Genomic DNA, 27,123 nt, shown 5'->3' with positions numbered 1-27,123 from the left:
AGCTGGCTGAAATCGGGCAGGCAGTGAGTAAGCAGCAGTTACAGCACCTTCTAAGCCACACACACACACACACAAACACACACAAACACACACACTTCAAAGCAGGGCATAGCTATATACATGGCCCACATCACAATCACATATGCTTGCACACATTTAGCAACAGTGCCTGTGAACAAAGCTTTTGCCACTTCAGCCACCAAAACCAACATATTCCCAGCTTGCAGGTTCTAAGCATTACCACAAACATATGGAAGCAGACATGGCCATTCTCTATAAAATTACACATGTATATATGACCCATACTAATACAAACACAGTCAGATTTACATGCAAATAAAAGCATGATAATCAATCTATGAGATACAGACATACAACATGAACTGAATTAAAAACAAATAAGCAAACATTAATAACTACTATTAATAAAAGGACCTAAGCAGCTACTAGTTTATCTATTTTTGACATACATTATCTGGGCATACAGTACTATTTACCAATTTGTGTGATTTATTTCCAGTTGCACTATTAGATGTTCAGTTTAAAAACCCTTAAAACACTTGCACTCTTGCATTTCATTATTATCTCATTTGTTTTAAGAGATTTAATTTCAAGCTCAGTGAAGCACTTTAAGCACTAACACATTTTCAGTATGTTACCTTTCATGTAGAAATGTGCTTCAAATAAAAAATATATATATTTATGTTGACCAGATTGTTAGTTAATTATTTACAAGTCAATATTGCATAGACGGAAAACACTAAACTTTTATTAGGGGCACCAGTGCAACCAGTGCAAAAAGTCTAGAGCCCTGATTTAAAAGTCTTATTAAATAAATTTCTATATTAAAAATAGTATATCCATTTCATATTATTTATCCTTTCATTATTTTTTATAATTTATGTGCTATTTCTGGAATGACATATCTAAGATGCAGAGAAAATAGTATAACAAAGAATAACATTATATAACGCACACACACACCTCTCTATGAGCTGTTGCAGGGCGCTCTGGAAGGTGGGTCTCTGGCTCCTGTGCAGCCAGAACTGTGGGTAATAGGAGTAGCTGATGAGGGTTCTGCCCTGGTTCAGATTGTGGTAGACGATGGTGTCGTGAGCCTTGTCCCAATCCTCCAGAGTGGTGTTCACTCGCTCCATCAGATAGTACATAATCCCCCTGTTTGTGGAGTCTCCGATAAACAGGACCTGAAGAACAAAGTCAAATAAGCCTCCCCTTAATTCAGTTCCCTTAATCTTAAACCCTAGCATGAGTACGTTTGTCAGTTTTTAAGAAGAAGAGGTATTTTTTTTTTGATAAGTCTCGATTTGAGGGTAAAAACTATTTTTAAATACATTATTTTTTTTCTCTTTTTTTTATATTGTTACATAATTTTTTACATAAAAAAAAAAAAACTTACAAAAGTATATAAAAATACATATCTCTACCTACACAGAGTATGAGTAGGATGATGAGTGGGAATGTGAACTGAAATTTAATGTGGTATCTATGCTTAGTTACTGAATATAAGTTTAAATTTATTTATTTTTAATTCCATTTTCACCTCAATTTACATAATCAATTACCCAACCCACTTAGTAGGACTCCCCCTATTACTAGTAAAGCCCCAACACCAGCAGGGTAAAGTCTAACACATGCGTCCTCTAATATACGTAAAGTCAGACGTCGCCTCTTTTTGAACTGCTGCAGATGCCTTGTGCTGACAACATCATCCTTGGGAGTGATGAGAGAGAGCAAGGCCAACTGTGCTCTCTCGGGGCTCTGGCAGCTGATGGCAAGCTGCATGACCAGGATTTAAACCAGTGATCTCCCGATCATTTTGGCAGCGCCTTAGTCCACTGGACCACTCAGAGCCTAGATTTTATTTATTTTTTATTCAGTATAATAAAAAAAACAATTATTCAGATGCTAAGCCCTACCTTGGTTTAGAATAGAACACTAAAAGAACACTACACAAAACATTCCTCTTCATACTACATTCTCTACACCATACTTTCTTCTGATTTGTTAAGTGATAAAGTACATAAACATAAAAAGACTGATCCTTTATTCAACAAGGAGAAAATTAATGTAAGTATCACATTTAAATGTCAGAAAGAAAGGGTGTGCAGTTTTCACAAATACACAAGTTGCGCCGTATAATCTGGTGTGCCTTATGTACGAATTTTACCAGTCAGGTTGTAAGGAGCAGTAAAGCCACTTCCCTGAAGTGCAGGGTTATATAGGAGTTTCAGTAAAGTTTCTCCAGCACCAAGGCTGGAGCATTATTAGCCTTAGCCGTTCAGCTGCTAACTGCACTAAAATACTGGAAATCTAAGCTTACTGTAAATAAACAGAAGAATATACTACATTCTTTATACCACACGTTCTTCTGCTTTGTTAAGTAATAAATAATATACACATATATAACCTTTATTCAACGAGATAACGTGGTGTTGAGGTTATGGACAAAAGCCCATTTGCACTCCAAGCATAAGTCATCTCAGCAGCTTCAGCATGTGCCAGACTACACACACACACACACACACACACACACTATATCACCATGACATCGGAGACAAACAGTACAGATCAAACTCAGAAACTCAAACAGACACACGTCTGCTGCCTCACACCCTCTCCCTCATCCTCCCTCTCTCAGTGTGCTGCCACAGATGAAGGAAATGAAGGATGAATGAAAGAGAAAAAAAAAAAACTGATGTCGTAAACAAGCATGGCATTGTAAGAGCTCCTGCGAGCCAGCGTAGATCACAGCCTCTTAGCAGCAGTTCACAAGGATTTGATAAGCTGGAAACAAAGTCTAGGGTGTGTGTGTGTGTGTGTGTGTGTGTCGAAGTGTGTGTGTGTGTGGGAGTGTGCAATTTTAAGGGGAAGGACAAGCTGGAGCAAAGAATGCCAACCTAAATCACGAGGGCATGTGTATGTGTGTCGGGGAGAATAACTTGGCACCAGGAATGCCAGTCTATATCACGAGTAACCAATATGATCCATGCAATAATTTAATTAAGGCAGGATATAAACTCAAATGCAGACATAGATTCAAAAAGACAGCACAGGCATTTAGACTACATTCAATCCGATTTTTTCCTCAGATCTGATTTGGCTATCTTGACGGTTCACATTCACACATGTAAGTGATCTGTATTTGTGCGTAATGTGAACAAACCTGTCCCTGAAACGCTGCCTCACATGCTCACATTGATATGAGTATAAATGAGTATATTTGAGAGACGACTTGTAGCTTTATAAAGGGAAATGGATGCGTTTGTTAGCAGCTCATATGTGGAGCATCTTTTGCTGGAGTGGAGAAACAGTAAACAGCTGGTCTGAAGTTCATGCTCAGATCGAGGAGGAGAAAAAAGGACAGGTGGTTTGCTTTTGCTGTTTTTTTGCAGCTATAGCTGCACAGCTGCACCAAGAGATGTGAGGGTCTGAGAAAGAGAAGCACGTAGCGTTAATGCTAATGCGTAAAAGCAAAAAAGACGCATGAATTCTGATTTGACCGTTCACATTCATGTCGCATGTCTGTGGATCGGATATTTATCTAGTTTAGGACCACATATGAAAATGACTCAAATCTGATTTGAAAAAATCCAATTTGGCACTTTCACACAGCCATAAAAAAACAGATCTGAGCCACATTGAGCAAAAATTAGATTTGAGTCACTTCAGCTTGGTAATGTGTCCGTAGCCTAAAAGTAAAGTGTGGCATGGCACATTTCTACTAGTTAGATGATCTGCCACTATCCATGAATGCAGAGTAACGACAAGTAAGTAAAAAAAATAAAAGTACATTTTTCCTTTATTTCATAATGAAGTGAAAAATTCTACCCACAGATTTGCAGTGATGTTCAGGAAGTCAGGAAGTTGAGGGTCTTTCCAAAAGATTCAGCTTGCATTTCTTGAAGTAATTCTTACTGGACTGACACATGTTTTGAATTACTGTCCTGCTGGAGACATTTCTTTGGCTGACTGTATTAAATTTGTTTTCAGAATTTTTAGAAATGTAGTCAAATTCATTCCTCTACCTACCAATCCTACTTTTACTCTACCAGATACAATACTTGTAAAAGAATAGAATAAAAAGTACATATTTTTACCAATACATTAATATGTACTTAAATACATACTAAATGTACAATTCTGGAACAACTTAAGTATATTTTAATTGTATTTAAGCTATATTTAAATACAACATAAAAACATTAGATTGTGATTTTAAATGTTTTTTTCTTCTGCAAACTTAATTAGATTTAAGTATGTATTTGTTAAACATATTTTTTAATACACTAGTATTAAAGTATATTGTAAATGTAGCACTTTGCATATTGATGCACAAATTGTATACACATAAAAAAAAATCATATTTAATGCCAAGACTAATATATTTTCTATAAACACAATATTTAATTTAAAGCATATTGCTTAAAAATACATTCTATGGAAATACAGAGAAAGTATATTTAATGTGTAATTTAAAACTTTTAATATTCTTTTAAGGATCTCACTTATGCTTTCTTTTTCACAAGGGGAGTCCACCACCATGCTTAACAGTTGGCAAGTGTAATTTGAACTTAAAAGTTATATGAATTGCTATAATTTACACAAATTCACCCATTGTTTCAGAGATACCAAAGAAAATAAATCCAGCTTCAACTCTGAGAAGAAATTATTCTCTTTTTCTCTCACGTTATCTATGTCTTCTCTCTTCTGAAAGGCTCATAAAATTAAATATTATTCAGTATATCTACAACTTGGGAAAATAATGACGTGAGCTACTGCTGCTGTGTTTGGAGGAGAAGAGCAGAACTTTTCCTAAGAATTCTGTTTTGTCTTCCTCCTCCTCCTCCTCCTCCTCCTCCTCCTCTCCACTGAACATATGCAGCGTATGTGCCACGTTACTGTAGCAACTGCAGTCTGGCATTCAGAGAAGTTCTGAAACACACCACTTAGTTTGAACAGGCAGTTTTATTGTCTGATGTCAGACTGTAACGATACAGCTGCGCTCCAAACTAATTTTGCTGTCCAGTGGGGAAGCTCCTTTTATTGGGCCTGGTCTATTGCTAAATGTGAAAAGGGTTATGGTTCTATCTGTGCTATGCATATACACAGTACATCTGTGTGGAGTGTAGGGCTGGGTATTGTATAAATCTAGACACCAATATGATACCTTGAATTCGATACTGATAACCAAACAATAATTTTTTTTTCTATACCTTTTTCTATTTTCTATTTCTAATTGCAAAAATACACAAAGCGATAATTATTCTCACACAACTAGGGCTGGGTATCTTTTTCAAAATTTCGATTCCTGGTACCTAAACGATACTTTTTTGATATGATACGTTACTTCAAATTCGAGACCAATACCCAAACGATACTTTGTTCGATACCTTTTTCTAAATTGCAATAAAAAATTACAGAAAGCTATAATTATTCTCACACAACGGATTTACTTAACAGCCGACATGACAGTAATCTCATTCTCATACTGTCATCATGAGAGACTCCATCTTTTTGGATCTTGTTGGAACAACAAGCACTTTATGAAGAACAAAAACATCAGCATTACTTTAACTGCTTAATCTACAAATATTTTTTTCCTAATAATATTACTGGATGCATTTCAGTTCCTCAGCATTAGATTGGCAAGATTAAATTATGTTTATCCTGGTGGTGTCAATCCCTTATAAATTAATTTTAAAATCATGATTATTTTTTTAAATGCTGGTATTTCCATGTATTATTTTGAGGGGACAGTAATAATAGTGTAGTGTGGTTTAGGTCTGACAGACATTTTTTTACTATATTATAATAACTCAAGGTAGAGAGAAAAAGAGAAGTAGAGACAGCATAAGGAGCGAGACACAGAGTTAGCGAGAGAGAGAGTGAGCTGGAAAGAAAAAGAGAGACAGCGTGAGTGAGTGAGAGACCAAGTGATGAGAGAGAGAAGGAGAGACAGCACAAGGAGCGAGAAACAGAGTGAACGAGAGACTGAGTGAGCGAGAGAGAGAAGGAGAGACATTGTCTTCATTACAAATTACATATTCAAAACACTTAAAGCTAATAAAAAAAAAACCCTTCATAGTTGGCGCCACATTTTTGCTTAATAGTGATTTTCAGCAATGAAAACATGGGTTGAAAAAACTGGGTATGGCTGAGAAATGCTTTTAAATCTAGGTAGGGTCTTTAATGTACACCAGTTTAAAAACAATCAAAAACCTTACCTTCTTGTCCATCATGCATTTTTGCAACAGCTGCTGCTCCAAAACAGGGTGATAACAACTGTCTGGCTGCCAGGCAACTTCCCTCCAATCACACGTCCTGTTGTCAGAACAGCTTAAGCATGGCACCACCCAGCGCCCTGTCAACAGACATTCAGATGTGAGTCGATTTTATTAAATCTACACAACACATTTCTGGAGTTAAACAAGAATGTGTGAAAGTGTTAAACTGTGTGAGTTTATTCTCCAACTTAGACTACAAGTTAAGTTGAGGGGAGTTTATTCCAAGGTGTTGAGGAGCGTGACAGAACTCTCTAATGGGCGTGTCCCCCAGTCCCAGCCTACCATCAGTGTGAAGTCTTGCCCAAAAGGGCTTCCTTCCATTGGGTGTTTCATGATATTTTGTATAATTGTTGTTTGCCTAGCTGACGTGTTGTTGGCTATAAGAGCAAGTTACCCTCTTTTGCACTGTTATGTGTGACAAAAAACTGCAATGCAGGATTAAAGTTGCCATGTAATGAAAACATATACAGTGGCATAAACTTGTTGAATACCAAATTGTTATTGTACTCAGTAATGATGCTTTTTGTTGTGATTTTTACTACTAAATTTCTTTTTTATAATATTAGTTTAATAACACACATTTGTGCATTAATTGTTAACACTGTGAAGGAGTTTATGGTAAAATTAACTCCAACTGAGAGCTGGATTTTACTCTAGATGGGATAAGTATTTTAACTCCCACAACAGTTCCCAAAAAAAGAGTTACTTTAATTCTGCCATAGAGTGTATTTGATGGTCACGCATATACACCTAAAATTAGTTGAAAAAAAAACAAAAAAACTGAATTTGCTGTGTATCTTTTGATGCAAGTACATTTTATCTGCACGTTTTATAAGTTTATCTATTACATATTTTCATCTATCACAGTTCATCCACCAATCAAAGGCACCTTCACCTCCTCATACTGATCTTTTATACTATAGACAATGTGGATTTTCACACATCATAACTACTTTGGCATTAGATGTAATGATATAATGAGTTAAACAGGACATAGTCTCTGCTCTGACTGTATCACTGGCCTGATGTCTGATATGGTACTGTGCTTTTTAAAGGCCACAGAATAACCCTGAAAGTATAGGTTACACTTCCAGACACATATTCACATAAAATATATGTGAAATATACTAGCCTCTAAAGTGCCTCAGGGTCAAAATCATGTATCACTACTGAGAGAGAAATATAAATCTTTTAATCATAAAAGAATTTGTAGCACCTGTTTTGTCCTTAAGTGAGTTATAACCATGAGCATAACTAAGCGAGAGGGCTGTATATCAGATGGGCGTTACTGAAGGGAGTTGTGTTGACTTTTGTCTACAGCGCTGAACCGAGTACCATCTCACCGGGTTCATCTCCAGAAGAGCAAGGCCTCTCTGCAGCCTGGGGCTCAGCAGAAGACTTGGGTCCGGCAACGGGCTCCAGACCACAGGACTGATCAGGTCTGACCACAAGGCCACAGTCCTAAATGTACACACACACACACACACACACAAACAAAAAAAGAGACTATGAAAAAAGAGCGTAACAAACATTGCAGTGGAGGGAGATAAAAGTAAAACGAGACACAATGACATACTTTCTTCTAGAAGTTTACTTCTTAGAAATTAATATCCAGATGTATTACAGTTATTTAAATGTAATCAGTTTATAACATAATTATTACTAAAAATAACACTTTGTATTATTATATTTTATAAAATACAGATAAATGTACAGAATAGTACAAGAATGCAAGAACAAACACATTAGCATCAAATAAAAGTAATTGAGACTCATAATTATGAGTCAAATGAACATTGTCATTTTATTCTATACACTACGGACAACATTTCTCCAAAATATATCACCATTTAGAGCATTTATTTGCGGAAAATAAGAAATGGCTGAAATAACAAAAAAGATGCAGAGCTTTCAGACCTCAAATAATACAAAGAAAACAAGTACGTATTCATAACGTTTCAAAAGTTCAAAAATCAATATTTGGTGGAATTACCCTGGTTTTTGATGACAGTTTTCATGCACCTTGGCATGCTCTCCTCCACCAGTCTTACACACTGCTTTTTGATAACTTTATGACTGCACTCCTGATGCAAAAATTCAAGCAGTTCAGTTTGGTTTGATGGCTTGTAATCATCCATTTTCCTCTTGATTATATTCCAGACGTTTTCAATTTGGCCAAATCAAAGAAACTCATTATTTTTGAGTGGACTCATTTTTTTTCCAGAGCTGTATTAAATATTAATCCATTATTAGTAAACTATTATTATGAAACTGAAATACATATTTTGAATAGACTAATTACTTCAAAATACATTGAATACACTAATTCACAATAAAAAACAAACTAAAACATAAAATAAAAAAGGTACCATGGATGACCCTATAAAAAGGCAGAAAAATTATTTTAAAAAAATCAGGTAATCTTTAACAGGTAATGTCCAAACAAAAAAAATAATAATGCTGCTGGGAACTTGATCTTTGGTTCACCCATTCCTGGCACATGTGAGCGCCTGATTTAAACACACAAACACAGTCACACTAACATCAGGTAAATAAATTACACCCATAAAATATCTTATTCTCTAGCACTAAAGCCAGATGAAAATCACCTGAACGCATTCTCTTAAAAAAAACATAGATGGAAGGAGGGAATCAACCATAACATTAATGACATCAATGATCATCAACCTGAAACTACCCAAAGACCCATACAACTCAGACAGCAGCTCAAACACAATAAAAATCACATGAAGAAATTGTGTGGGTGAAAATCACCCAGTGTTAGTGTTCTAGGGTTAAAGTAGATTTTTCCATGCATGTTCTGTAGCCTCTTTCATGTGGTGTCAAGGACCTCATTTGCCCTTTTGCCAAATCAAAAAGAAGACGTGCCGCACATCCCGCTGCAGACTGGCCTATGGGCCGGGGTCAGAGATCAAACTAACTAAACGGCGGCAAGGAGGCCGAACTGCCCTCCGCAGGCGCTGGCGGGAGCCACCAGGTCTGGCGCAACTTCAGACAGATTGAAGCCCTATTCTGATCCACCTCTTCCACTCGCCGCTTATCCCCTTCTATACTTTACACAGGGGCTTCACGCGGACACTCCACATTCCCCACCGACCCGCCACTGCTCTCGACAAAGTGCCACAAGACAACTTAACAGGGATTTTCTTGTTCATACCTGCGGACGGTGCATCCGTGCAAACACGGGCGGACTTTTTGATTCGGCGCGGGGGCCGCATAAATCAGCCTGGAAAACCGCCCGCCGCTTTTCTCTTGCCGCACACGGCTCAGAAACCTCACACCCCAGCGCCAAAGAAAAATGTTTGTAATTACGGCACATTTAGAAGGGAGAGCGAGTGCTGGCGGTTTTCATTTCTCTTTTCCTTCCCTCCACCACAGTTGTGCATGTCTGTATGTACAGCTCTAGAAAAAAATAAGAGACCACTTAAAAGAAAACCTCTGGAATATAACCAAGAGGAAGATGGATGATCACAAGCCATCAAACCAAGCTGAACTGCTTGAATTTTTGCATCAGGAGTGTAAAGAGCATTAAGTTATCCAAAAGCAGTGTGTAAGACTGGTGGAGGAGAACATGATGCCAAGATGCATGAAAACTGTGATTAAAAACCAGGGTTATCACACCAAATATTTCATTTTTGCACATCCACTTTGGACTAGGGCTACATTGCATTCATGAAAAATATGGACCCAACATGACATGGACCCACTCATTCAGATGCTTGTCAGCTATATATCCCCCATCACAGGTGGTGCCACAAGACAAGGACAGTGAAGACTAGCACATGTCTCCTCGGACACATGTGAAGTCAGATTCCGTCTCTTTTTTAACTGCTGCTGATGCAGCTTTGCCGAGTAGCATCACAGTGCGCTCGGAGGAAAGTGCAGCGACTCGGTTCTGATAAATCAGCTCACAGACGACTTGTGCTGATCGACATCACCCTAGTAGTGATGAGGGGAAAGCGTGCCATCTACCCACCCAGAGAGACCAAGGCCAATTGTGCTCTCTCAGGGCTCCAGTAGCTGATGGCAAGCTAAATAACCGGGATTCAAACCACCAATCTCCCGACCATAGTGTAATGATCAGTAATGCTGAAACCATATACACTGACTTACTAAAGGGCACTAAGAATGCCCAATCCTAAATATTGTCCTATAATGTTGTAAGGTGGTATCTTGTGAGTAAGTCTGTGCTTATGGCAATGCAACGTGAATTTACCAGAAAGCCTGGCTGTACAAAAATTACAACAGACAAGCATTTCTAACAGAAATCACATCCAGTGCAGGTAAGCACGCACATATCCTGCAGGGAAAAGCAACATTCTTTAGCTTCCATAAGACATGACATGATGCAAATGTATTAGAAAATCCTACTAAACAATAAAAGTAAGGCTGTAAAATTGTTTTCCATTTGGGTCACTACTCTGCTTTTGTTCCTGCTGTAACACACCCTTGGATGAACAGAAGAAACATCAAGGATTCTTTGATAAAATCAGTTAACCTGCTTTACTTCACAAAGTATTATACAAAGAAAGATACATACAAATAAATGCAAGACGATTCAACTGTAGCTACTCTACAGGACCCACAGTTTTCACACACAAGCGCCGTGCCCTCTGATCTAATGCCTCTTGTACTCTGTGTGAGTACATATGTGAAGCATTCAATGTGTGTAAATGTGTGTAAAAAAAAAAGGAGCCACTCAAGTCAGTTACGGCGGCCGCGGTCCAAAAGAAACAGCGGCTTAATCTCCCGTGATCAAAGTGCTGGGCTAAAGCGTGCTGATAGAGCTATCTGGATTACCCCCCCTCTCCACATTAGATCATGCTCTCCTCATCCTGCGAGGCACCTGCTCTGGTACGGGCCCGACAAAGCCCTCCGCACTCCTCAACAGCCCCTCCACCCAGCCTTTATCCCCCCCGAGAGTGTCCTTAAAGAGAAAGCCCAGAGCTCTTATGAAAAAAGTCCATTTCTGAAGGGCTGTGCTCTAATGAGCTGGTGTAGGAGTACAAAAGCACGATCCAGCAAATAAAAGAGACAAAAAATAAGTTATCATTTAAAAGTGTGGAATCTGTGCTTTCCATAAAATGAAATAATGTTGCATACAGATACATGTATGCAATTATCATTAAATATAAATTTTCTGTGAAAATTCACAGGTTTTAAATGATTTATAGGTACCATGTGCTGTAAATAATATTTTTAATTTTAAGCTTTTTGCCACAGACTTGCGCTGAGAAAGAAACACATTACGGTATTTTTTTTTTTTCACCAGGAGGGTAAAGACTAGCACATGCCTCCTCCGATACATGTGCAGTCAGCCACCACCTCTTATAAAACTGCTGCTGGTGCAGCATTACAGAGTAGCATTACAGCGCACTCTGGGGAAAGCACAGCGACTCGGTTCTGATGCATCAGCTCACAGATGCCTTGTGCTGATCGACATCACCCTTTGGAGTGATGAGGGGAGAGATCGCCATCTACCCACCCAGAGAGAGCAAGGCCAATTGTGCTCTTCAGACTCAGTTCTAGCAGCAGTAAACACTTTCAGAATTTAGAAGGTGAGTACAACTTGTCTTTGTACTGACAGGCCAAAAGTCATGGGACAGCAGTATGTAAATTGATCATGAAAAGCTACCCCAGAAAATGGCTTGGGAATGTCTACAACTGTATAAGTTGTGAAGTATTATCTTGTGCGTAATGCTGAACAATGGCCAGCATGCTCATGACATGAATTATTGTATTATGAGTGATGTCTAAGAGTGGGTCCCAGATGGATGGGACAATCCATTTCTGAAGGCCAGGGCAAAAGTCATGGGACACAATACTAGTTCCTGTCCCATGACATGTGGCATGTTTATATGCGACTAGAAATATCTATATAGTAGTAAGTGACTGGATGATTGAAGTTTGCAGAAGATTAAATGATGCAGGGACCTGTAGCAGATTATAAAATGTATTAATAGCATCAAAAATGATTATTTTGTTCAAAATGAAAATGACTATAAATGAAGGCAAATAGGAACAAAATAGCAATTCTAAATTGCTAAAATTCCCTATTAAAACTATATACAGTATATAAATTACATTCTTTATAATTAATAAATTATTATTACTTTTTAAAGCGCAAAATAGAAATAAATTTCCTAATTTTTTAAAAAAAGGATTGTACACTCGAGATTAGGAGCTGCCCAGAAAACACTTTTTAGATTGAGTCTTCTTATACAGGATATAACGGGAGGGCAAGCTTCCCTCTCCCATGCCAGAGGGAGGGAAAAGAAGAAACGGAGAGAAAAAGCATGACAAATGCTGAAACGTCTGACTGGATGCCAAAAGACAGCTAGTATTTCATGACTCTTACACACATAAAAACTCAACACATTTTTCTGAAAGTCAAGGCATACTTCAGCCAGATAACAAAAACAAACCTTTTCATTATAGGAAAAGCAGATTTGAAAAATAAATTGATAATAAAAAAATACTTTGATTTATTTGCTTTTCAGCAAACCACTGACTAAATACATTTCAATCTCTCTTGGCTCAGGCTTTGACGTTTGACTGATTTCATTTGTGTGCCATTTGCATGGCTGAATTCGATTACGCTGACAGAGATTGAATTACGGGTCTGTACGTAGCGTCCAACTTCCAACAGCCAATAGAAAACACGTATAAAGATACAGTACACTATGGATGTCGTGCTAATCAGACTTTTAGTCTCTTTAGTTTGGGCTTTCCTGCTATTTCAGTAATGAGAAGACTGAGCTGGGTGACCAGGGGGTGACCTATGCTGCTGTTTGATTGGGGCAGGTGCACGGCTGCCATTTAAGCCCAACTGCAGTCACTCTTTTGCAGCCTTTGTTGTGACAGAGTGAAGTGCTCTCCCAAAGAGAACTCCATGTAATCCTATGGAAATAGGATTAGATACAACTCAAGGCTGCAATCTTATGGAATAGTCTGGTTTATAGCTAATCCCAAAGTCTATAGACTTCTTGTGAAAGGAAGTTGTAGCTGGAGAAAAATATATATATAAAACAATCAATTTGCTGCAGTTGGTTTTTCTTTATTCAGGGAAAAAAATGGAGAAAGAGAACAGATTGGCTTGCTTTGTAATAGTTGGCTGTGCTTTATTTGGCTGACAGATTAGATGCTGTCCATTTCTGAACATGGTCTGGGCGGATCTAAACAACAAAGGAGCAAAGATGGAAGAAAAAAATGTTGAAACACATTAAACAAAGAAGAACAGCAATAAAAGTGTTGCTAAAATCCATCAGTGTCTTTAGGAGTGAAATAGATTACTAGGAAAAAACGGAGAAAGGGCGAAACCAACATGATTAAAGAGCGATGAGAATTATAACACCAAACCATAAAGACTGAAAAACAACATCTTACACATTCTTTTAATATCTCTTAGATTCCCTCAGCCTTTTCTCACTCATGTGGGCTTCACCTGTTGAATGACTCTGGACTCAAAGCCAACATGCCTTTCTGATTGGGCAGTGGTGTACTGTTCGCAGCTAAAAGGAGACAGAATTCCTACTACACTAAAATAAAACACATAGAGGGTCTGTATTAAGGTCTATCTCTATGTCCATCTCTAATTACATAATTACTGTTGCTAATGCCTAGGCCTGTCACAATAATTGCAATATCGATTTATCGTACAATAAATAAACATGATCTCAATCATTTTTGATAATCATGATATCGTCTATTGTGTTTATTTGTATCATTCTCAAACTAATTGATTGATGAATTAGTTACTTATTATGCTATTCTGTTATCCTCATGTCAGTGGCATTTATTAGTCTTAAAATGACAAAAATATTGTGTATTGCAATAATTTCTGGGACGATACATCGTCCACAAAAAATTCTTATCGTGACAGGCCTAGGTAGGCAGATAGGGACACAGAGATAGAGATAGAGAGATAGAGACTGCCCACCTGTCAGACCCAATACAAATGCAGGTGGGACCCTCAGGTTCTCCTGTCCCGTTCTGGGCAGATTGATGGAAGTTTCTGAAATTTCACCCACCACAGATCAGCTGCCCATCATCCAGTTTATTCACCTGCCTCGGACTAGTTGCTCACCCTCCACTACAAATCACATGAATTCTAACTGCTCCCATTACCTGTGTTGCTATACACCTGAATATATAAAGACTTTTTAAAATTGATTTTAAAGACCATTTGACCAGTGGTAGGATGGTCCTCCCCTTATGTCTGAGCCTTGGTTCTCCCAGGGTTTCTTCCTCCTCCAGCTCTGAGGGAGTTTTTCCTTGCATATATATATATATATATATATATATATATATATATATATATATATATATATATATATATATATATATATATATATATATACACATGAACACTTTTTCTGCCTGTAATTCACACAAAATAAGACATTACTATCCTAATATAAAATCTAAATTAAAATAAATCCAATTAACAATCCCCCCCCCCCTAAATATGATTATGTGTTCTAAATCACAAAAGAAATTGTAAAAATGAGCTTGTTTTACTTTGCCACATTTGCTCTGCAATGCTAACATGCCCTAATGTCCGAGTTGCCTTCTTTTTTTTCCCCCCAGTGCAGTGGGCGGGGCTAAGCTACTGTTTCATTGGCCGGTTTATGATCTATTTTGATGGACAGCAGGTCTCAGTTAGTGTTCTGTGCAGCAAAACATTTGAAAAAAGATACTACATGATGGCCTCTGGAATTGACGCAGGGTCTGAAAGGGTTAAAACATCACATTTGCTGAATGTAGGGCTTCATCTGTACTTCAGACAACTTTTTCTTTTTTTAACAATGAAAGTTTTGTTGTTTGGAACTGCTGTCATTACCTGGCACAGTAGCAAGGTACAGGAGAGCAGTAATATAATACACTTTTACAGTACAGTAACTTTTCTGATATCTGTCTTCAGTTTTTGTTAAACTCTACTGTTCTGGGGTAACAACTACAATTTATCACTTTCAAGTGATGTTCTTGTCATTCATTGTTAAAAAAAAGTGGTGAAAAATATTCATTACTTCTTAGCTGATTAGCTTCATAGCTCTGGTGGACACTGGGGAAGCAAACTTTGGAAACTGAAAGCTGGCTGCCCAAAAACATTTGGTACAGGAAAAATTGTGTAAATTTAACTAACACTATAATGCAGTAGAGAAATTGAGCAATCGAATGCATTTTATGTAAAGTGAAAAATCTAACACAGTCACTAGATGTGGGTGGGCTTCAAATAACTCTAGGATCAACATGTTCATGCCTGAATACCAGCCTGTGGTCTCATTCTTCCATAGAGAAAGGCACGCACCAAGAAAATCAGTCAAAAAACAGAGATAGGCGGGATTATGGAGGATAATGCAAATCATAAACATGTCATAAGTAAAGCTAGTATCTCTGAAACAGTTACATAAAAACACAAAAACAAACAAAAACTTTGGACCATCTCTAATGGTCAGTGTGCCATTTTCCTTCATGCCCATCCAATTTGTTACTGTACAGACAGAACTGCACATGGATGCAATCAGCTGTAGCAGACAGAAGCCAAGCATGCCCCGACCACTGTGTTGCACATGCTTGTTTAAGGTCAAGTGCCGAGTGTTTTGCTTTCTCTTGTACGGCACCAACCTGGATCTCTATTACAGATGAGAGAGCTATAGCTGGCAGCTTTACACCATATGGAAGTAGGAAGATAACTCACAGCCCTGGCCAGATGAACTCCTGTACACCCGTGCATTCCCAAATGCGCTTGTACGTGTGCATGCATATATCCTTTTACTTTCCTTCTCTCTCTCTCTCTCTCTCTCTCTCTCTATCTCTCTCTCTCTCTCTCTCCCTCATACACACACAAATACAGACATACAGTTTACAGCTCTGGAAAAAAATAAGAGACCATTTCTAAATCATGAGTTTCTTTGATTTTACCAAATTAAAAACCTCTAGAACAGGTGTCCAAACTTTTTTGTTGGGGGCCAGAAGGAGAAATATATTTGAAGTCACGGGCCACAGACTCTGTAATAAAACAAATAATGAATTATACCACTTTAAATAATACATTTTTACATTTTAAATAATTACAGCTTCACTCTCTCAGCTTTTAGACTTGTTGGCATGTTGTTCTGCGCTACAACTGAGCACCCTCTCTGCTTTTAGACTCTTTGGCCCCGTTTTTCTGCGCTAGAACTGCGCACCCTCTCTGCTTTTAGACTCTTTGGCCCGTTTTTCTGCGCTAGAACTGCGCACCCTCTCTGCTTTTAGACTCTTTGGCCCCGTTTTTCTGCGCTACAACTGAGCACTCTCTCCGCTTTTAGACTCTTTGGCCCGTTTTTCTGTGCTACAACTTCACTCTCGCTGCTTTTAGACTCTTTGGCCCGTTTCTGACACCTAGCGTTCAAACTTTGAATCTCACATTATAAAAACCTGCTTAACAGCGGGCCAACTTTCAGTCTATTTGTAAAATACCTCGCGGGCCGCTCCAAAAAAGGAAACGGGCCGCAAATGGCCAGCGGGCCGTAGTTTGGACACCCCTGCACTAGAATATAATCAAGAGAAAAATGGATGAACCATCAAACCAAGCTGAACTGCTTGAATTTTCGCACCAGGAGTGCAGGCATAAAGTTATCCAAAAGCAGTGTGTAAGACTGGTGGAGGAGAACATGCCAAGATGAAAAAGAAAACTGTGATTAAAACCAGAGTTATTCCACCAAATATTGATTTCTGAATTCATTTATAACTTTACGAATATGAACTTGTTTTCTTTGCATTATTTGAGGCCTGAAAGCTTTGCATCAGATCAGCTTTTTTGTTGTTTCAGTTATTTCTCATTTTCTGCAAATACATGCTCTAAATGACAATATTTTTATTCGTTATTTGGAAGAAATGTTGTTTGTAGTTTATAGAATAAAACAATAATGTTCATTTTACTCAAACATAAACCTATAAATAGCAAAATCAGAGAAACTGATTCAGAAACTGATTCAAAAAGTGTGAAGTGGTCTCTTAATTTTTTCCAGAGCTATATATATATATATATATATATATATATATATATATATATATATATATATATATATATACACACACACAAACACACATGCGTTTTTACAGGCACATCCATTATTCCAGCAAATCTGCAGCACTTATGGGAAAGTAGTAGGATTCTCAGAGAGGAATGATGTCTTGAGAGGTAACATGTGCCTCAGGGACTGAAACATATACATATCTGTTATGAGGTAATCGTTACGCAATAGATCATGTTAAGTGTGCAACACAGGGAGAAAACAGACAGACAGAACCATCTTAGATGCAGTTAAGCCACAACTTCAGCTTACATTTGACGTCTGACGTTAAGTAGTTCTCAATGTCTTGACAGTGTTATCAAACAGGGTTTGATCGAGTACGGTAGTTTCCTCTACAGGCCGTAGTTTTGACCTCAAACCGATGCATTAGAACTGACACCACAGTAACAGGTGGTTTTAGGATAGTGAGTACGGACACAATCTCATTACACGTGGGAATGAAAGCCAGGGTCACCGCAGGGGGTCAGATGGTATGACCTCATACCGCATTGTCAGCCTGTAGAGTCCAGTCTTCAGGCAGATCAAAGCATGTTTGATCAGATTTAGAGTGTGCAGATCTAAGGCATCCTTTAGCTGTTTTAGTTTCCGACTACAGCTATCTGTTTGACAGCAACTGTCCGAGCTGATTTGCGCTAATGTAACGAAAGCAAACGCGCCCAGGACACGAGTCGCCTTCCATTATCTGATCTGAACAGTCAAACATGCAATAACATATGGACAGAGCTAAGAGTGGACGTGCATATGGGTGGTTAATTCTGATTCAAATTCAGATTCAGACTTACTATTTATTGTCATTGAATGCAGAAATGCATTGCAGAACGAAATTATGTTGCATCAGGTCACAGACAAAGACAATACATAATGACACCGGATAAATATAATAATAAACAGTGTTGCACCTAAAGTAATTAATAATTATCTTAAGACTTGGGTGGTGCTTGTTATACTCTGTTTCTGTCAAGTTTTTTTTTTTTATTTTACCACAGTTAAATAGTGATTAGACAGATATCGTCGCTATCCATTGAACAACAAGTATCCCCATTTTTGTCAATTTTTAGTTTACTACACAATTTGAACACAAACTGTCTCTTCTTAATGAACGGACCAACATAAATACTTCACAATTTATTTCAATTCAGTGTTGCATTAACTTTTCTGCATTGATGATGGTAGAGTCTGCACAAAACCTTCTCCAGCACATCCCAAAGATTCTCAATGAGGTTAAGGTCTGGACTCTGTGTTCCCTGAATCACTCTTTCACAATTCCAGCCCCATTAATCCTGACATTATCATCTTGGAATATGGCCGTGTCATCAGGGAAGAAAAAAATCTATTGATGGAATAACCTGGTCTATATTCAGTATATTCAGGGAGTCAGCTGACCTCATTCTTTCAGCACATACTGTTGCTGAACCCAGACCTGCAGACCAACTGCAGCATCAACCAACCCCACATCATTTGAAGCTCACTAAAATTTATCACGCTCAAATTAGCTTTGCTCTTGTACAAATCTGTGCATGTGTGATTGTTCTGTTCTTATGTTTTGAGAGAATGCATGCACACTCAGATTTCTCCTCTGTGCTTTCAGACCGTTCCATGCATGTGCACTGTGATATTTAATGCAACAAGCTGCCAAAAAGTTTTAATCAGATATACATTCTTTTTGTTTGGGAGAAGTACAATGAAGCTTCCCTCCTTTTGAGATGTGCTAAAATTCCATATGTGCTACGCATAGTAGCCCTGTCCATGTGCTCAACTATAGCTGTTAATGGGTTTTTCATTATAATTCTGTTTTCTATGGGTGGTTTACACAATCTGAGCTTACTGTTTTTGTTTACTTGAGTGTTACCAAACAGTAAAATCTTAAAAAAAAAGAAATCTCAGTTTCCTTATATTTAACTTGATACAGCTTTACCTACAATTACACACTTTGATAGCAAACTCTGACAAGGTAGAAGATGTTTTAATGTGTTTTAATTGTATAGATGATGTTTGTAATATATTTCTCTATGTGTAGGTGGCATTATGAATGTGAAACAGCTATGTCCGAGGGTGTGGTGGGGTGAATGCTTGAAGACTTTTGGCAGCTTTGTTGCATTGAAAATCAAGAATGAGAGCACTAATAGTCCACAAGCACACATGAGAAATAGGAGTTTGCACGCAGGCTCTTAAAAAACTGGACAAAACAATCATCGAGACAGAGAGTAGTGTACATAGTTTTGTACAAGAGCAACACTAACCAGAACAAGAACAATGTACATATTAGTATAAAGCACATAAGTACATATTTTGTATATGAGCAAATAAAATCCATGAGCGCAGCATGAATTGTGCTCTTTTAATAGAAGAACACCATCACAAAACTAATAAAAAATATATTTACTGTATTTTTCAGATTATATGGTGCAACAGATTATAAGGTGCAATATGTGACACTAGTAAGGATGCCCACATCAAAATGAGCAAGGGTGTCACCATGTTTCCCTTCTAATGGTGAACCAAAATAAGCAAAACCGTAAAGCAAAAAAGTCAAATGAGTGCTGGATCTTAATCTACACAGATTTCTCTCCTGAAAACCGTTTATTTTGGTCTGTAAAGCGCTTCCATTTATTCACAGTAAGCTTAGATTTTCGATATTTTATCTAAGCATGAGTTTTAAGTGAAGCTTCTTCAGCACTAAGGCTAGGTGTAGCAGCATTAGCTGCTAATCGCAGTGCTAGCGGGATGTAAATGCAATCCAATAGTGCTAGACTGAGGTGCTATCAGCTAGCCATTCCTCCCAGGTAGCTTGTTTTAACATGGCAGACACGCATACTACAGTCTGATATACTCACCTCTGAACAGTGAAAAACTTAGCGCTGCAGTTAGCGGCTAATTCTAACGCTGCTGCACCCAGCCTTAGTGCTGGAAAAACTTCACTAAAAACTCACCCTTCTAAAGTTGGACTTCAGCAGAGTGGCTTTACTGCTCCTTAATACCTGACTGGAGATTTTTGGGAAAATTAAAGGATTTAAATTGAGCTTATAGAACGAAAAATACGGTATCAACATAATTTTGGATATTGTTGCGAGTCATGAAAAAATTTTGATATTGGCACAGCTGAACTGCTTGAATTTTTGCACCAGGAGTGCAGGCATAAAGTTTTCCAAAGGCAGTGTGTAAGACTGGTGGAGGAAAACAAGCCAAGATGCATGAAAACTGTGATAAAAACCAGGGTTATTTCATCAAATATTAATTTGGTATTGATATATATATATATAAACTATTAACTATCAATTAATACACTGATACCACCCAGCACTAATTTCTTTCACACACACACTTAAAAAACACTTCCACAGCTGTTCACACACAAAGAGATCTCCCTGTTTCCCAGCAGGAGAGTAGAAGCAAAAAAACAAATGGGTGCACACACACACACACACATTTACTTCATTGATCAGTACTTCATCTCTCTCCCTCACTCTCTCTCAGTGGGGGAGCAACATGAAAGTGAGCGTTTGTCATTGCGGAATGTTTTGAGCCATTTTACGCTGAAAGCTTTACAAGCCGTACCCAGACTTGTGGCTAAGCCATTGAGCCACTTCAGAAGGTGCAAGGTTTCTATCATGTCCAGTCTCTGACCACCTGGGGATCCATCAAGTGACACAGCTCAGATGACATCATCCAGTGCTTCTGTCTTCAAAGTGAAGTCATTAGAGTTACTGGTGGTTTTACAACCATATGGACATTTGAACTCTTTGATTTATTAAATTTAGAGTATTTTGCTGATGCTGTTATCTATACTATCTTGCATAAATACATGAATACATAAAGGACCCTTAATACAGTATAGCATGATGTGCTTGCTTGGGCTAGTTTGCTCCTGGCAGGTTGAATTGCTACACATTTCACTTTATTAACCTACTTATCTTAATTGTGCTATTTTAAACAAGGCATGTGTAGTTTACATTAAATAAATAAATTACAACCCAAATTCAAGGTTGGGACTAGGGCTGCCACAAACGATTATTTTTATAGTCGACTAATCACCGATTATTTTTTATGATTAGTCGACTAATCGGATCATACGTTAATTGAATATAAAACACAGTTTATCACAATAGAATGCAGCTGCTATTATACAACCAACATTAGATTTCAGCTATATGCTAACTAAAAATAAAAACAATTAAAATCATAGTTCATTAAACCTTTAATGAAATATGCAGCTTGTTGTAACAGACAATTATTTTACTGTTTAGCATAAAGTGTAAACAACTGTGTAAAATAAGGATAAGGCACTGGCATTTATGAAACATCTCAATCGTGAGGTTGTTTGAACTATTATGAAAAAAAAGTATATTAATAAAAAATGCCTCTCTGTCCAGATATTGTGTACATTACCGTACACAGGGCAGCGGTCTGCACAGATCTGATTGGCAGAGGAGAGCGTTTGGTGATTTTACACCACACATGACTGATCTGTGAGTTTACTGCACCGAAAAGCACTTAAAACAGAAGCCACTGTCAGAATGAAATCCTTCTCTGTAGTTTATCGGTTTGGGACGGCATTTGTGACAACGTCTGGGTCCGGATCCGGATCGCGGTCCGCCTATTAGTGACCTCTGTTTTAAAGCTATCAAGATGAGTAAGTTAAGTACTAAGTTAACGCTCTGTTTACGCTAATTTTAGCAGCTAAATAGCAATTTAGCTTCTTCGTCATTTAATCAGCCACAACATGCCTCCTTTTCAGGTGCTCGTGCATCTCGGTTGTGCTGCAGAGGAAGGCAAGTTCTTCATTGCAGATATTGCATTGCACGCGTTTCACTTTTATTTTCTTGGTGATCCCACACTTTTGAGTTCTGTAGCGGGGTAGCCATGAAACCAGAGCCTGTCTGTATAATGTCCTGAGATGTCGTCCACTACCTACCCCGGTTTCCACTACTGCGCATGTGCGTCCAGGACAGAAAGGCAGTCGCAGCAGTTTGGAGAGAAAAACAAAGAAAAAAAAAAAAAAACGACTAATCGACTATTAAATTAGTCGTCGACTATTTTAATAGTCGACATAATCGTGACTAGTCGACTAATCGTGGCAGCCCTAGTTGGGACAGCAAGTAGAAGCATAATTAAAATATAAGTACAGTGTTTTCACATTTAGTTTGATTTTATTTGATTACAGACAGCATAAACCCATCTGGTCAACTTTAATTTATTTATTTTTAACACCTAAAACAGTTCCTTGGTCTCGAAAAAAAAGGGTTTTTAAAAACTGTGAAAAGGAAGGGCAACATTACAAAGGTGTAAATGCTTCACAATCCCTACTTAGTTGTGTTGAATGAAAGATGTATATTAACAAATGAAATAAAATTCACAGGAAAATACATGAAATACTGTATTTTGAGTTTCATACTTTTTTCAATCAAATAAAAGTCAAAGGAAAAACCTAAACACAGAAAAAACTGCTATTGATATGATATGGAATTTTTAAACTGAGGACAGAAATTTATGCACAATGTAGTAACGCAAAATATTTTACCTGATTCGAATTTTGTTTGTGTGAAAACAAACCAAACTAAACCAAACCAAGGCAAAAACACTCCAAGTATACTTAGCAAACAAACCCTAGATGTAAAAAAAAGAAAACACTGTTAGCACTTTTTGCCTAATATTTGGGATATGTGAACAGTTTTTTAACGCTTTTCAACACTTCCCCTTAATCCCAGTTTGATTTGACTATAATAAGCTAAAGACTGAAGAGCTGTTGAGGGTGTGGAGGGGGATAAGGGCCTTTGCTCTGGGGTAGGGGGTTCTGTTGGCTGAACTTCAGCTGTGTTGATGAGGATGACTCCTGCTTATGCTCTCTGTGCAGATCCTGGCAGCACATCGTCCTCCCTGTGCCAGCCCAGCCTCTGTAGCGCTGTTATATGACCTCGACACTCTGCAGACCCTTTAAGTTCATCATACTGTGTGTATTTGGGGCTGTCAAGTGTGATTAGATAATGTGAGCATCAGATGAAATGTGAGGCCTTGGGCTCAGGTCTACTTATATTCAGCAGAGCCACAAACGTCATTCAGAGGATGCACAGACATAGTTGGATAAGTGCACGTGTGTGAATTCCGGATGCTGGCCCTGGGGTAAATTCTAAAAAGTGCTGGGTTTGTTTTTTCCTACACAAACACTGGATTAGGCCTGTTGAGTTGTTTTTTCTCGGCTTTTTTTTAGGTTATTTCCACAGTGCTGGTTCATTCTTGAGTAGTTTTTGTTCAACATAAAAATCAGGAAATTCATTGTACATTGTAGATTCTCACTGTAGGCATCAAAACTCTGAATGAACACATGTGGAGTTTTATGTACTTAACAAAAAATGAGCTGTCCTCCACAGTCACCGGACCTGAACCCAATCCAGATGGTTTGGGGTGAGCTGGAGCACAGAGTGAAGAAGGCAAAAGAGCAACAAGTGCTAAAACACACCTCTGGGAACTCCTTCCTTCAAGACTGTTGGAAAACCATTTCAGGTGACCACCTCTTGAAGCTCATTGAGAGAATGATGCCAAGAGTGTGCAAAGCAGTAATCAGAGCAAAGGGTGGCTATTTTAAAGAAACTAGAATATAAATATTTTTTTGTTTTCGGTATTTCACCTTTTTTTGTTAAATACATAAAACTCCACATGTGTTCATTCGTAGTTTTGATGCCTTCAGTGAGAATCTACAATGTAAATAGTCCTTTAATACAAGGAAAGCAATGAAAAAGAGAAGGTGTGTCCAAACCTTTGGCCTGTACTGTATATTTAGTTAGTTAGAGTGTTATTATTACATATATTTAAGCTGTGTGTTTTATAGTTTAGTTGGTTACAATTTAATTCTGAGCATATATACAGTGGCATGAAATCGTTTGGGCACCCTTGATAATTTTCAATAATGATTTTTCTTTATAAATCATTGGTTGTTTGGATCAGCAATTTCAGTTAAATATATCATATAGCAGATAAACACAGTGATATTTGAGAAGTGAAATAAAATGTATAGGATTTATAGAACGTGTGCAATAATTCTTTAAACAAAATTAGGCAGGTGCATAAATAAATTTGGGCTCACCAACAGAATAATTACATCAATATTTAGTAGATGCTAATTTTGCAGAAATAACAGGCTCTAAACGGTTCCTATAGTTTCCAATGAGAGTCAGGCTTCGGGTTGAAGATATTTTGGACCATTCTTCTTTACACAACATCTCCAGTTTAGTCAGGTTTGATGGTTTCCGGGCGTAAGACAATAATGCAAGTGAAAATGCACTACTTTGCATGCATTTGTTTTAAATTTGGCTATTTGACCAGACAAAACAAACATACTAAAATATTTTGCATGAATATTTGATATTAAATGGTGATTCAGCAGGACTAATGCATAGCAGAAGTGAAGTCATTAATTTGACTAGAGTCTGCACTTGTAGAGGGGTGAATTAGGAATGACACTAGGTTACGTTTGGAAGATCAGATCTGAGACGATTGATTTAGTTCAGAACCGGAGGCTGGGCAAGAGCCAGACCCACTGTAGGATTTAATGAGGGGGCTCTTTCAGATACACACTCCCACATACACACAACCACCATGTGGTTTGGTACTGTATGGTCTGGAGATTCAGTTACAGAAGTGCTTGCCACAGTTGAAACTGGTTTATGAATTGTGGATTGCAATACAATGTCGATGAGCAAGCTGCCAAACGGATATCCTGCTTTACACAGTGCTCTCACATGCATATGCACAGTATTTCACAAAAGTGAGTACACACAATCTTGTGAATATTTTATATGAGACATGACCCTTTAATAAAATGAAAAGTAGACATTGTGCTGGCAGCAAAAAAAAAAAAAAAACACCCCTAAGTGAAAATGGCCAAACTGTGCCCGATTTGCCATTTTCCCATTTCCTCTCCCCCTTTTTAGTTACAAGGTTCCAGATGTGAATGGTGAGCAAGTCTATTAAATCTGTTGTTTCAGGTACTATTCTCTCATACTGGCAACTGGATAATCAATATGGCACTTCATGGCAAAAAGACGTGAGAAACAGAACTGTAGCTCTCCACAAAAGTGGCCAAGGCTCCAAGAAGATTGCTAAGACTTTAAAACTGAGCTGCGGCACGATGTCCAAGGTCATACAGCAGTTTTACAGACAGGTTCCACTCAGAACAGGCCTCCCCAATGTCAACCAAATAAGTTGAGTCATGTTCAGCATAATATCCAGAGGCTTTAAAAAATAGGCATACAAGTGCCACAAGAGGGCACAGTCTGCAGTATTCAGACCATATGCTACACACTGAATCAACTCTGTCTGCATTGCACTGTCCTAGAAGGAAGCCTCTTCTGAAGCTGATGCACAAGAAAGCCCGCAAACAGTTTGCTGAAGACAAGCAGCACAAGTGCATCGATTTTACTGAAACCATGTTTTGTTGTCTTACGAGACCAAGATAAACCTGTTTGACTGAGACAGTTCCCTGTCTACAGTCAAGCATGGTGGTGGTAGCATCATGATCTAGGGCTAAATTCCAACATATACTGTGTGACATTCTGTAGCAGAGCATGATCCCCTCCCTTTAAGTGATGGACTGGCCAGGTATGTCTCTGGACTCCAACCCAATTGAGCATAATGTGGGGCATCCTCAAACAGAAAGTGAAGGTGAAGGAGCGCAAGGTCTCTAACATCCACCAGATATGTGATGTCATCATGGAGGAGTGGTGGAGGATGCCAGTGGCAAGCTCTAGTGAACTCCATGCCAAGACAGTTGAGGCAATGCAGGAATATAATGGTGGTCACACATAATTTTGACACTTTTGGCAAAATTTGGCCAAATTTTACAGTGATTACAGGGGTATATTCATATTTGTTGCCAGTAGTTTAGATATTAATGGCTGTGTTGAGTTATTTTGAGGAAATGGCAAATTGGCACTGTTATAAAAGCTGTACGCTGGCTACTTTACATTGTATCTTCAGTGTTGTCCCATTAAAAATTATAATAAAATATTTACAAAAATGTAAGGGGTGTATTCACTTTTGTGAGATACTGTATGAGCAAATTAGTATAATACACACACACACACACACACAAACACAACCAAACACACCGATTCATCTCCTCAATAAAGCTCTTGTTTAATTGCATGGATTACCAGGACACAAATCTCCTAAAGCTCATTTATGGCTACTACAGGAAACCCACAGCACCACGATTGGGTTCCTGGAGCGGAACTGGTCCGTTTTATTCCACCACATCACACCAGCCAGACCAAAACCTGTTTCCATTTACACATACACACATACCTCTGCCAGAGCTTATCAAGAAGCCAGAACCATATCCTGTTTTTAGCACACATCACACACTCACATCACTGCTCTCCCGGCATGAGACATATCTACACAACCACATCAGTGCACAGTGGAAATAGTCAGTGGAGCGCTAGGTGAGGGAAAGAAACGCATTCCACTTTGCTGGCCTCATGTGTGAAAAAGTGAAAATGTTCCACTTCTCCTCAATCAATTCAATAGATCTGGCTCCCTGAACTGATCCCAGATGTGAGCATTAGCTAAGTTTGGGCCGGCTTGTTTTCCAATTCTAAACCTGGTACTGAGCACCATTCAAACACATACACACTCTAATACTCAGAAAAATATGGGAAAAGGTGCACAAAAACAAATACACACACAGAGACATAAAAGAAATATAAAATAAAAGATTACTCATG

The 27,123-nt window shown here is 38.1% G+C and overlaps 1 protein-coding gene across 2 annotated transcripts in view; it reads right to left on the bottom strand.

The window, feature by feature from the left end:
- The window catches only part of cped1 (cadherin-like and PC-esterase domain containing 1), a 98,766-nt gene that overhangs the window by 10,501 nt on the left and 61,142 nt on the right, over window positions 1–27,123 (bottom strand). For both annotated transcript variants that reach the window (XM_022671874.2, XM_007252395.4), the window contains 3 exons: window positions 7,649–7,766; window positions 6,246–6,382; window positions 985–1,205 (listed from right to left, as the gene is read on the bottom strand). In XM_022671874.2, coding sequence (XP_022527595.2) covers window positions 985–1,205; window positions 6,246–6,382; window positions 7,649–7,766 — 476 coding nt within the window. The remainder of the gene's footprint in view (window positions 1–984; window positions 1,206–6,245; window positions 6,383–7,648; window positions 7,767–27,123) is intronic.

This window comes from Astyanax mexicanus, chromosome 2, assembly GCF_023375975.1.
Source record: "Astyanax mexicanus isolate ESR-SI-001 chromosome 2, AstMex3_surface, whole genome shotgun sequence".
In the NCBI taxonomy this organism is placed as follows: Eukaryota; Metazoa; Chordata; class Actinopteri; order Characiformes; family Acestrorhamphidae; genus Astyanax; species Astyanax mexicanus.
Note: the sequence above shows the minus strand (reverse complement) of the source record. Positions and strands in the feature narration are given on the sequence as shown.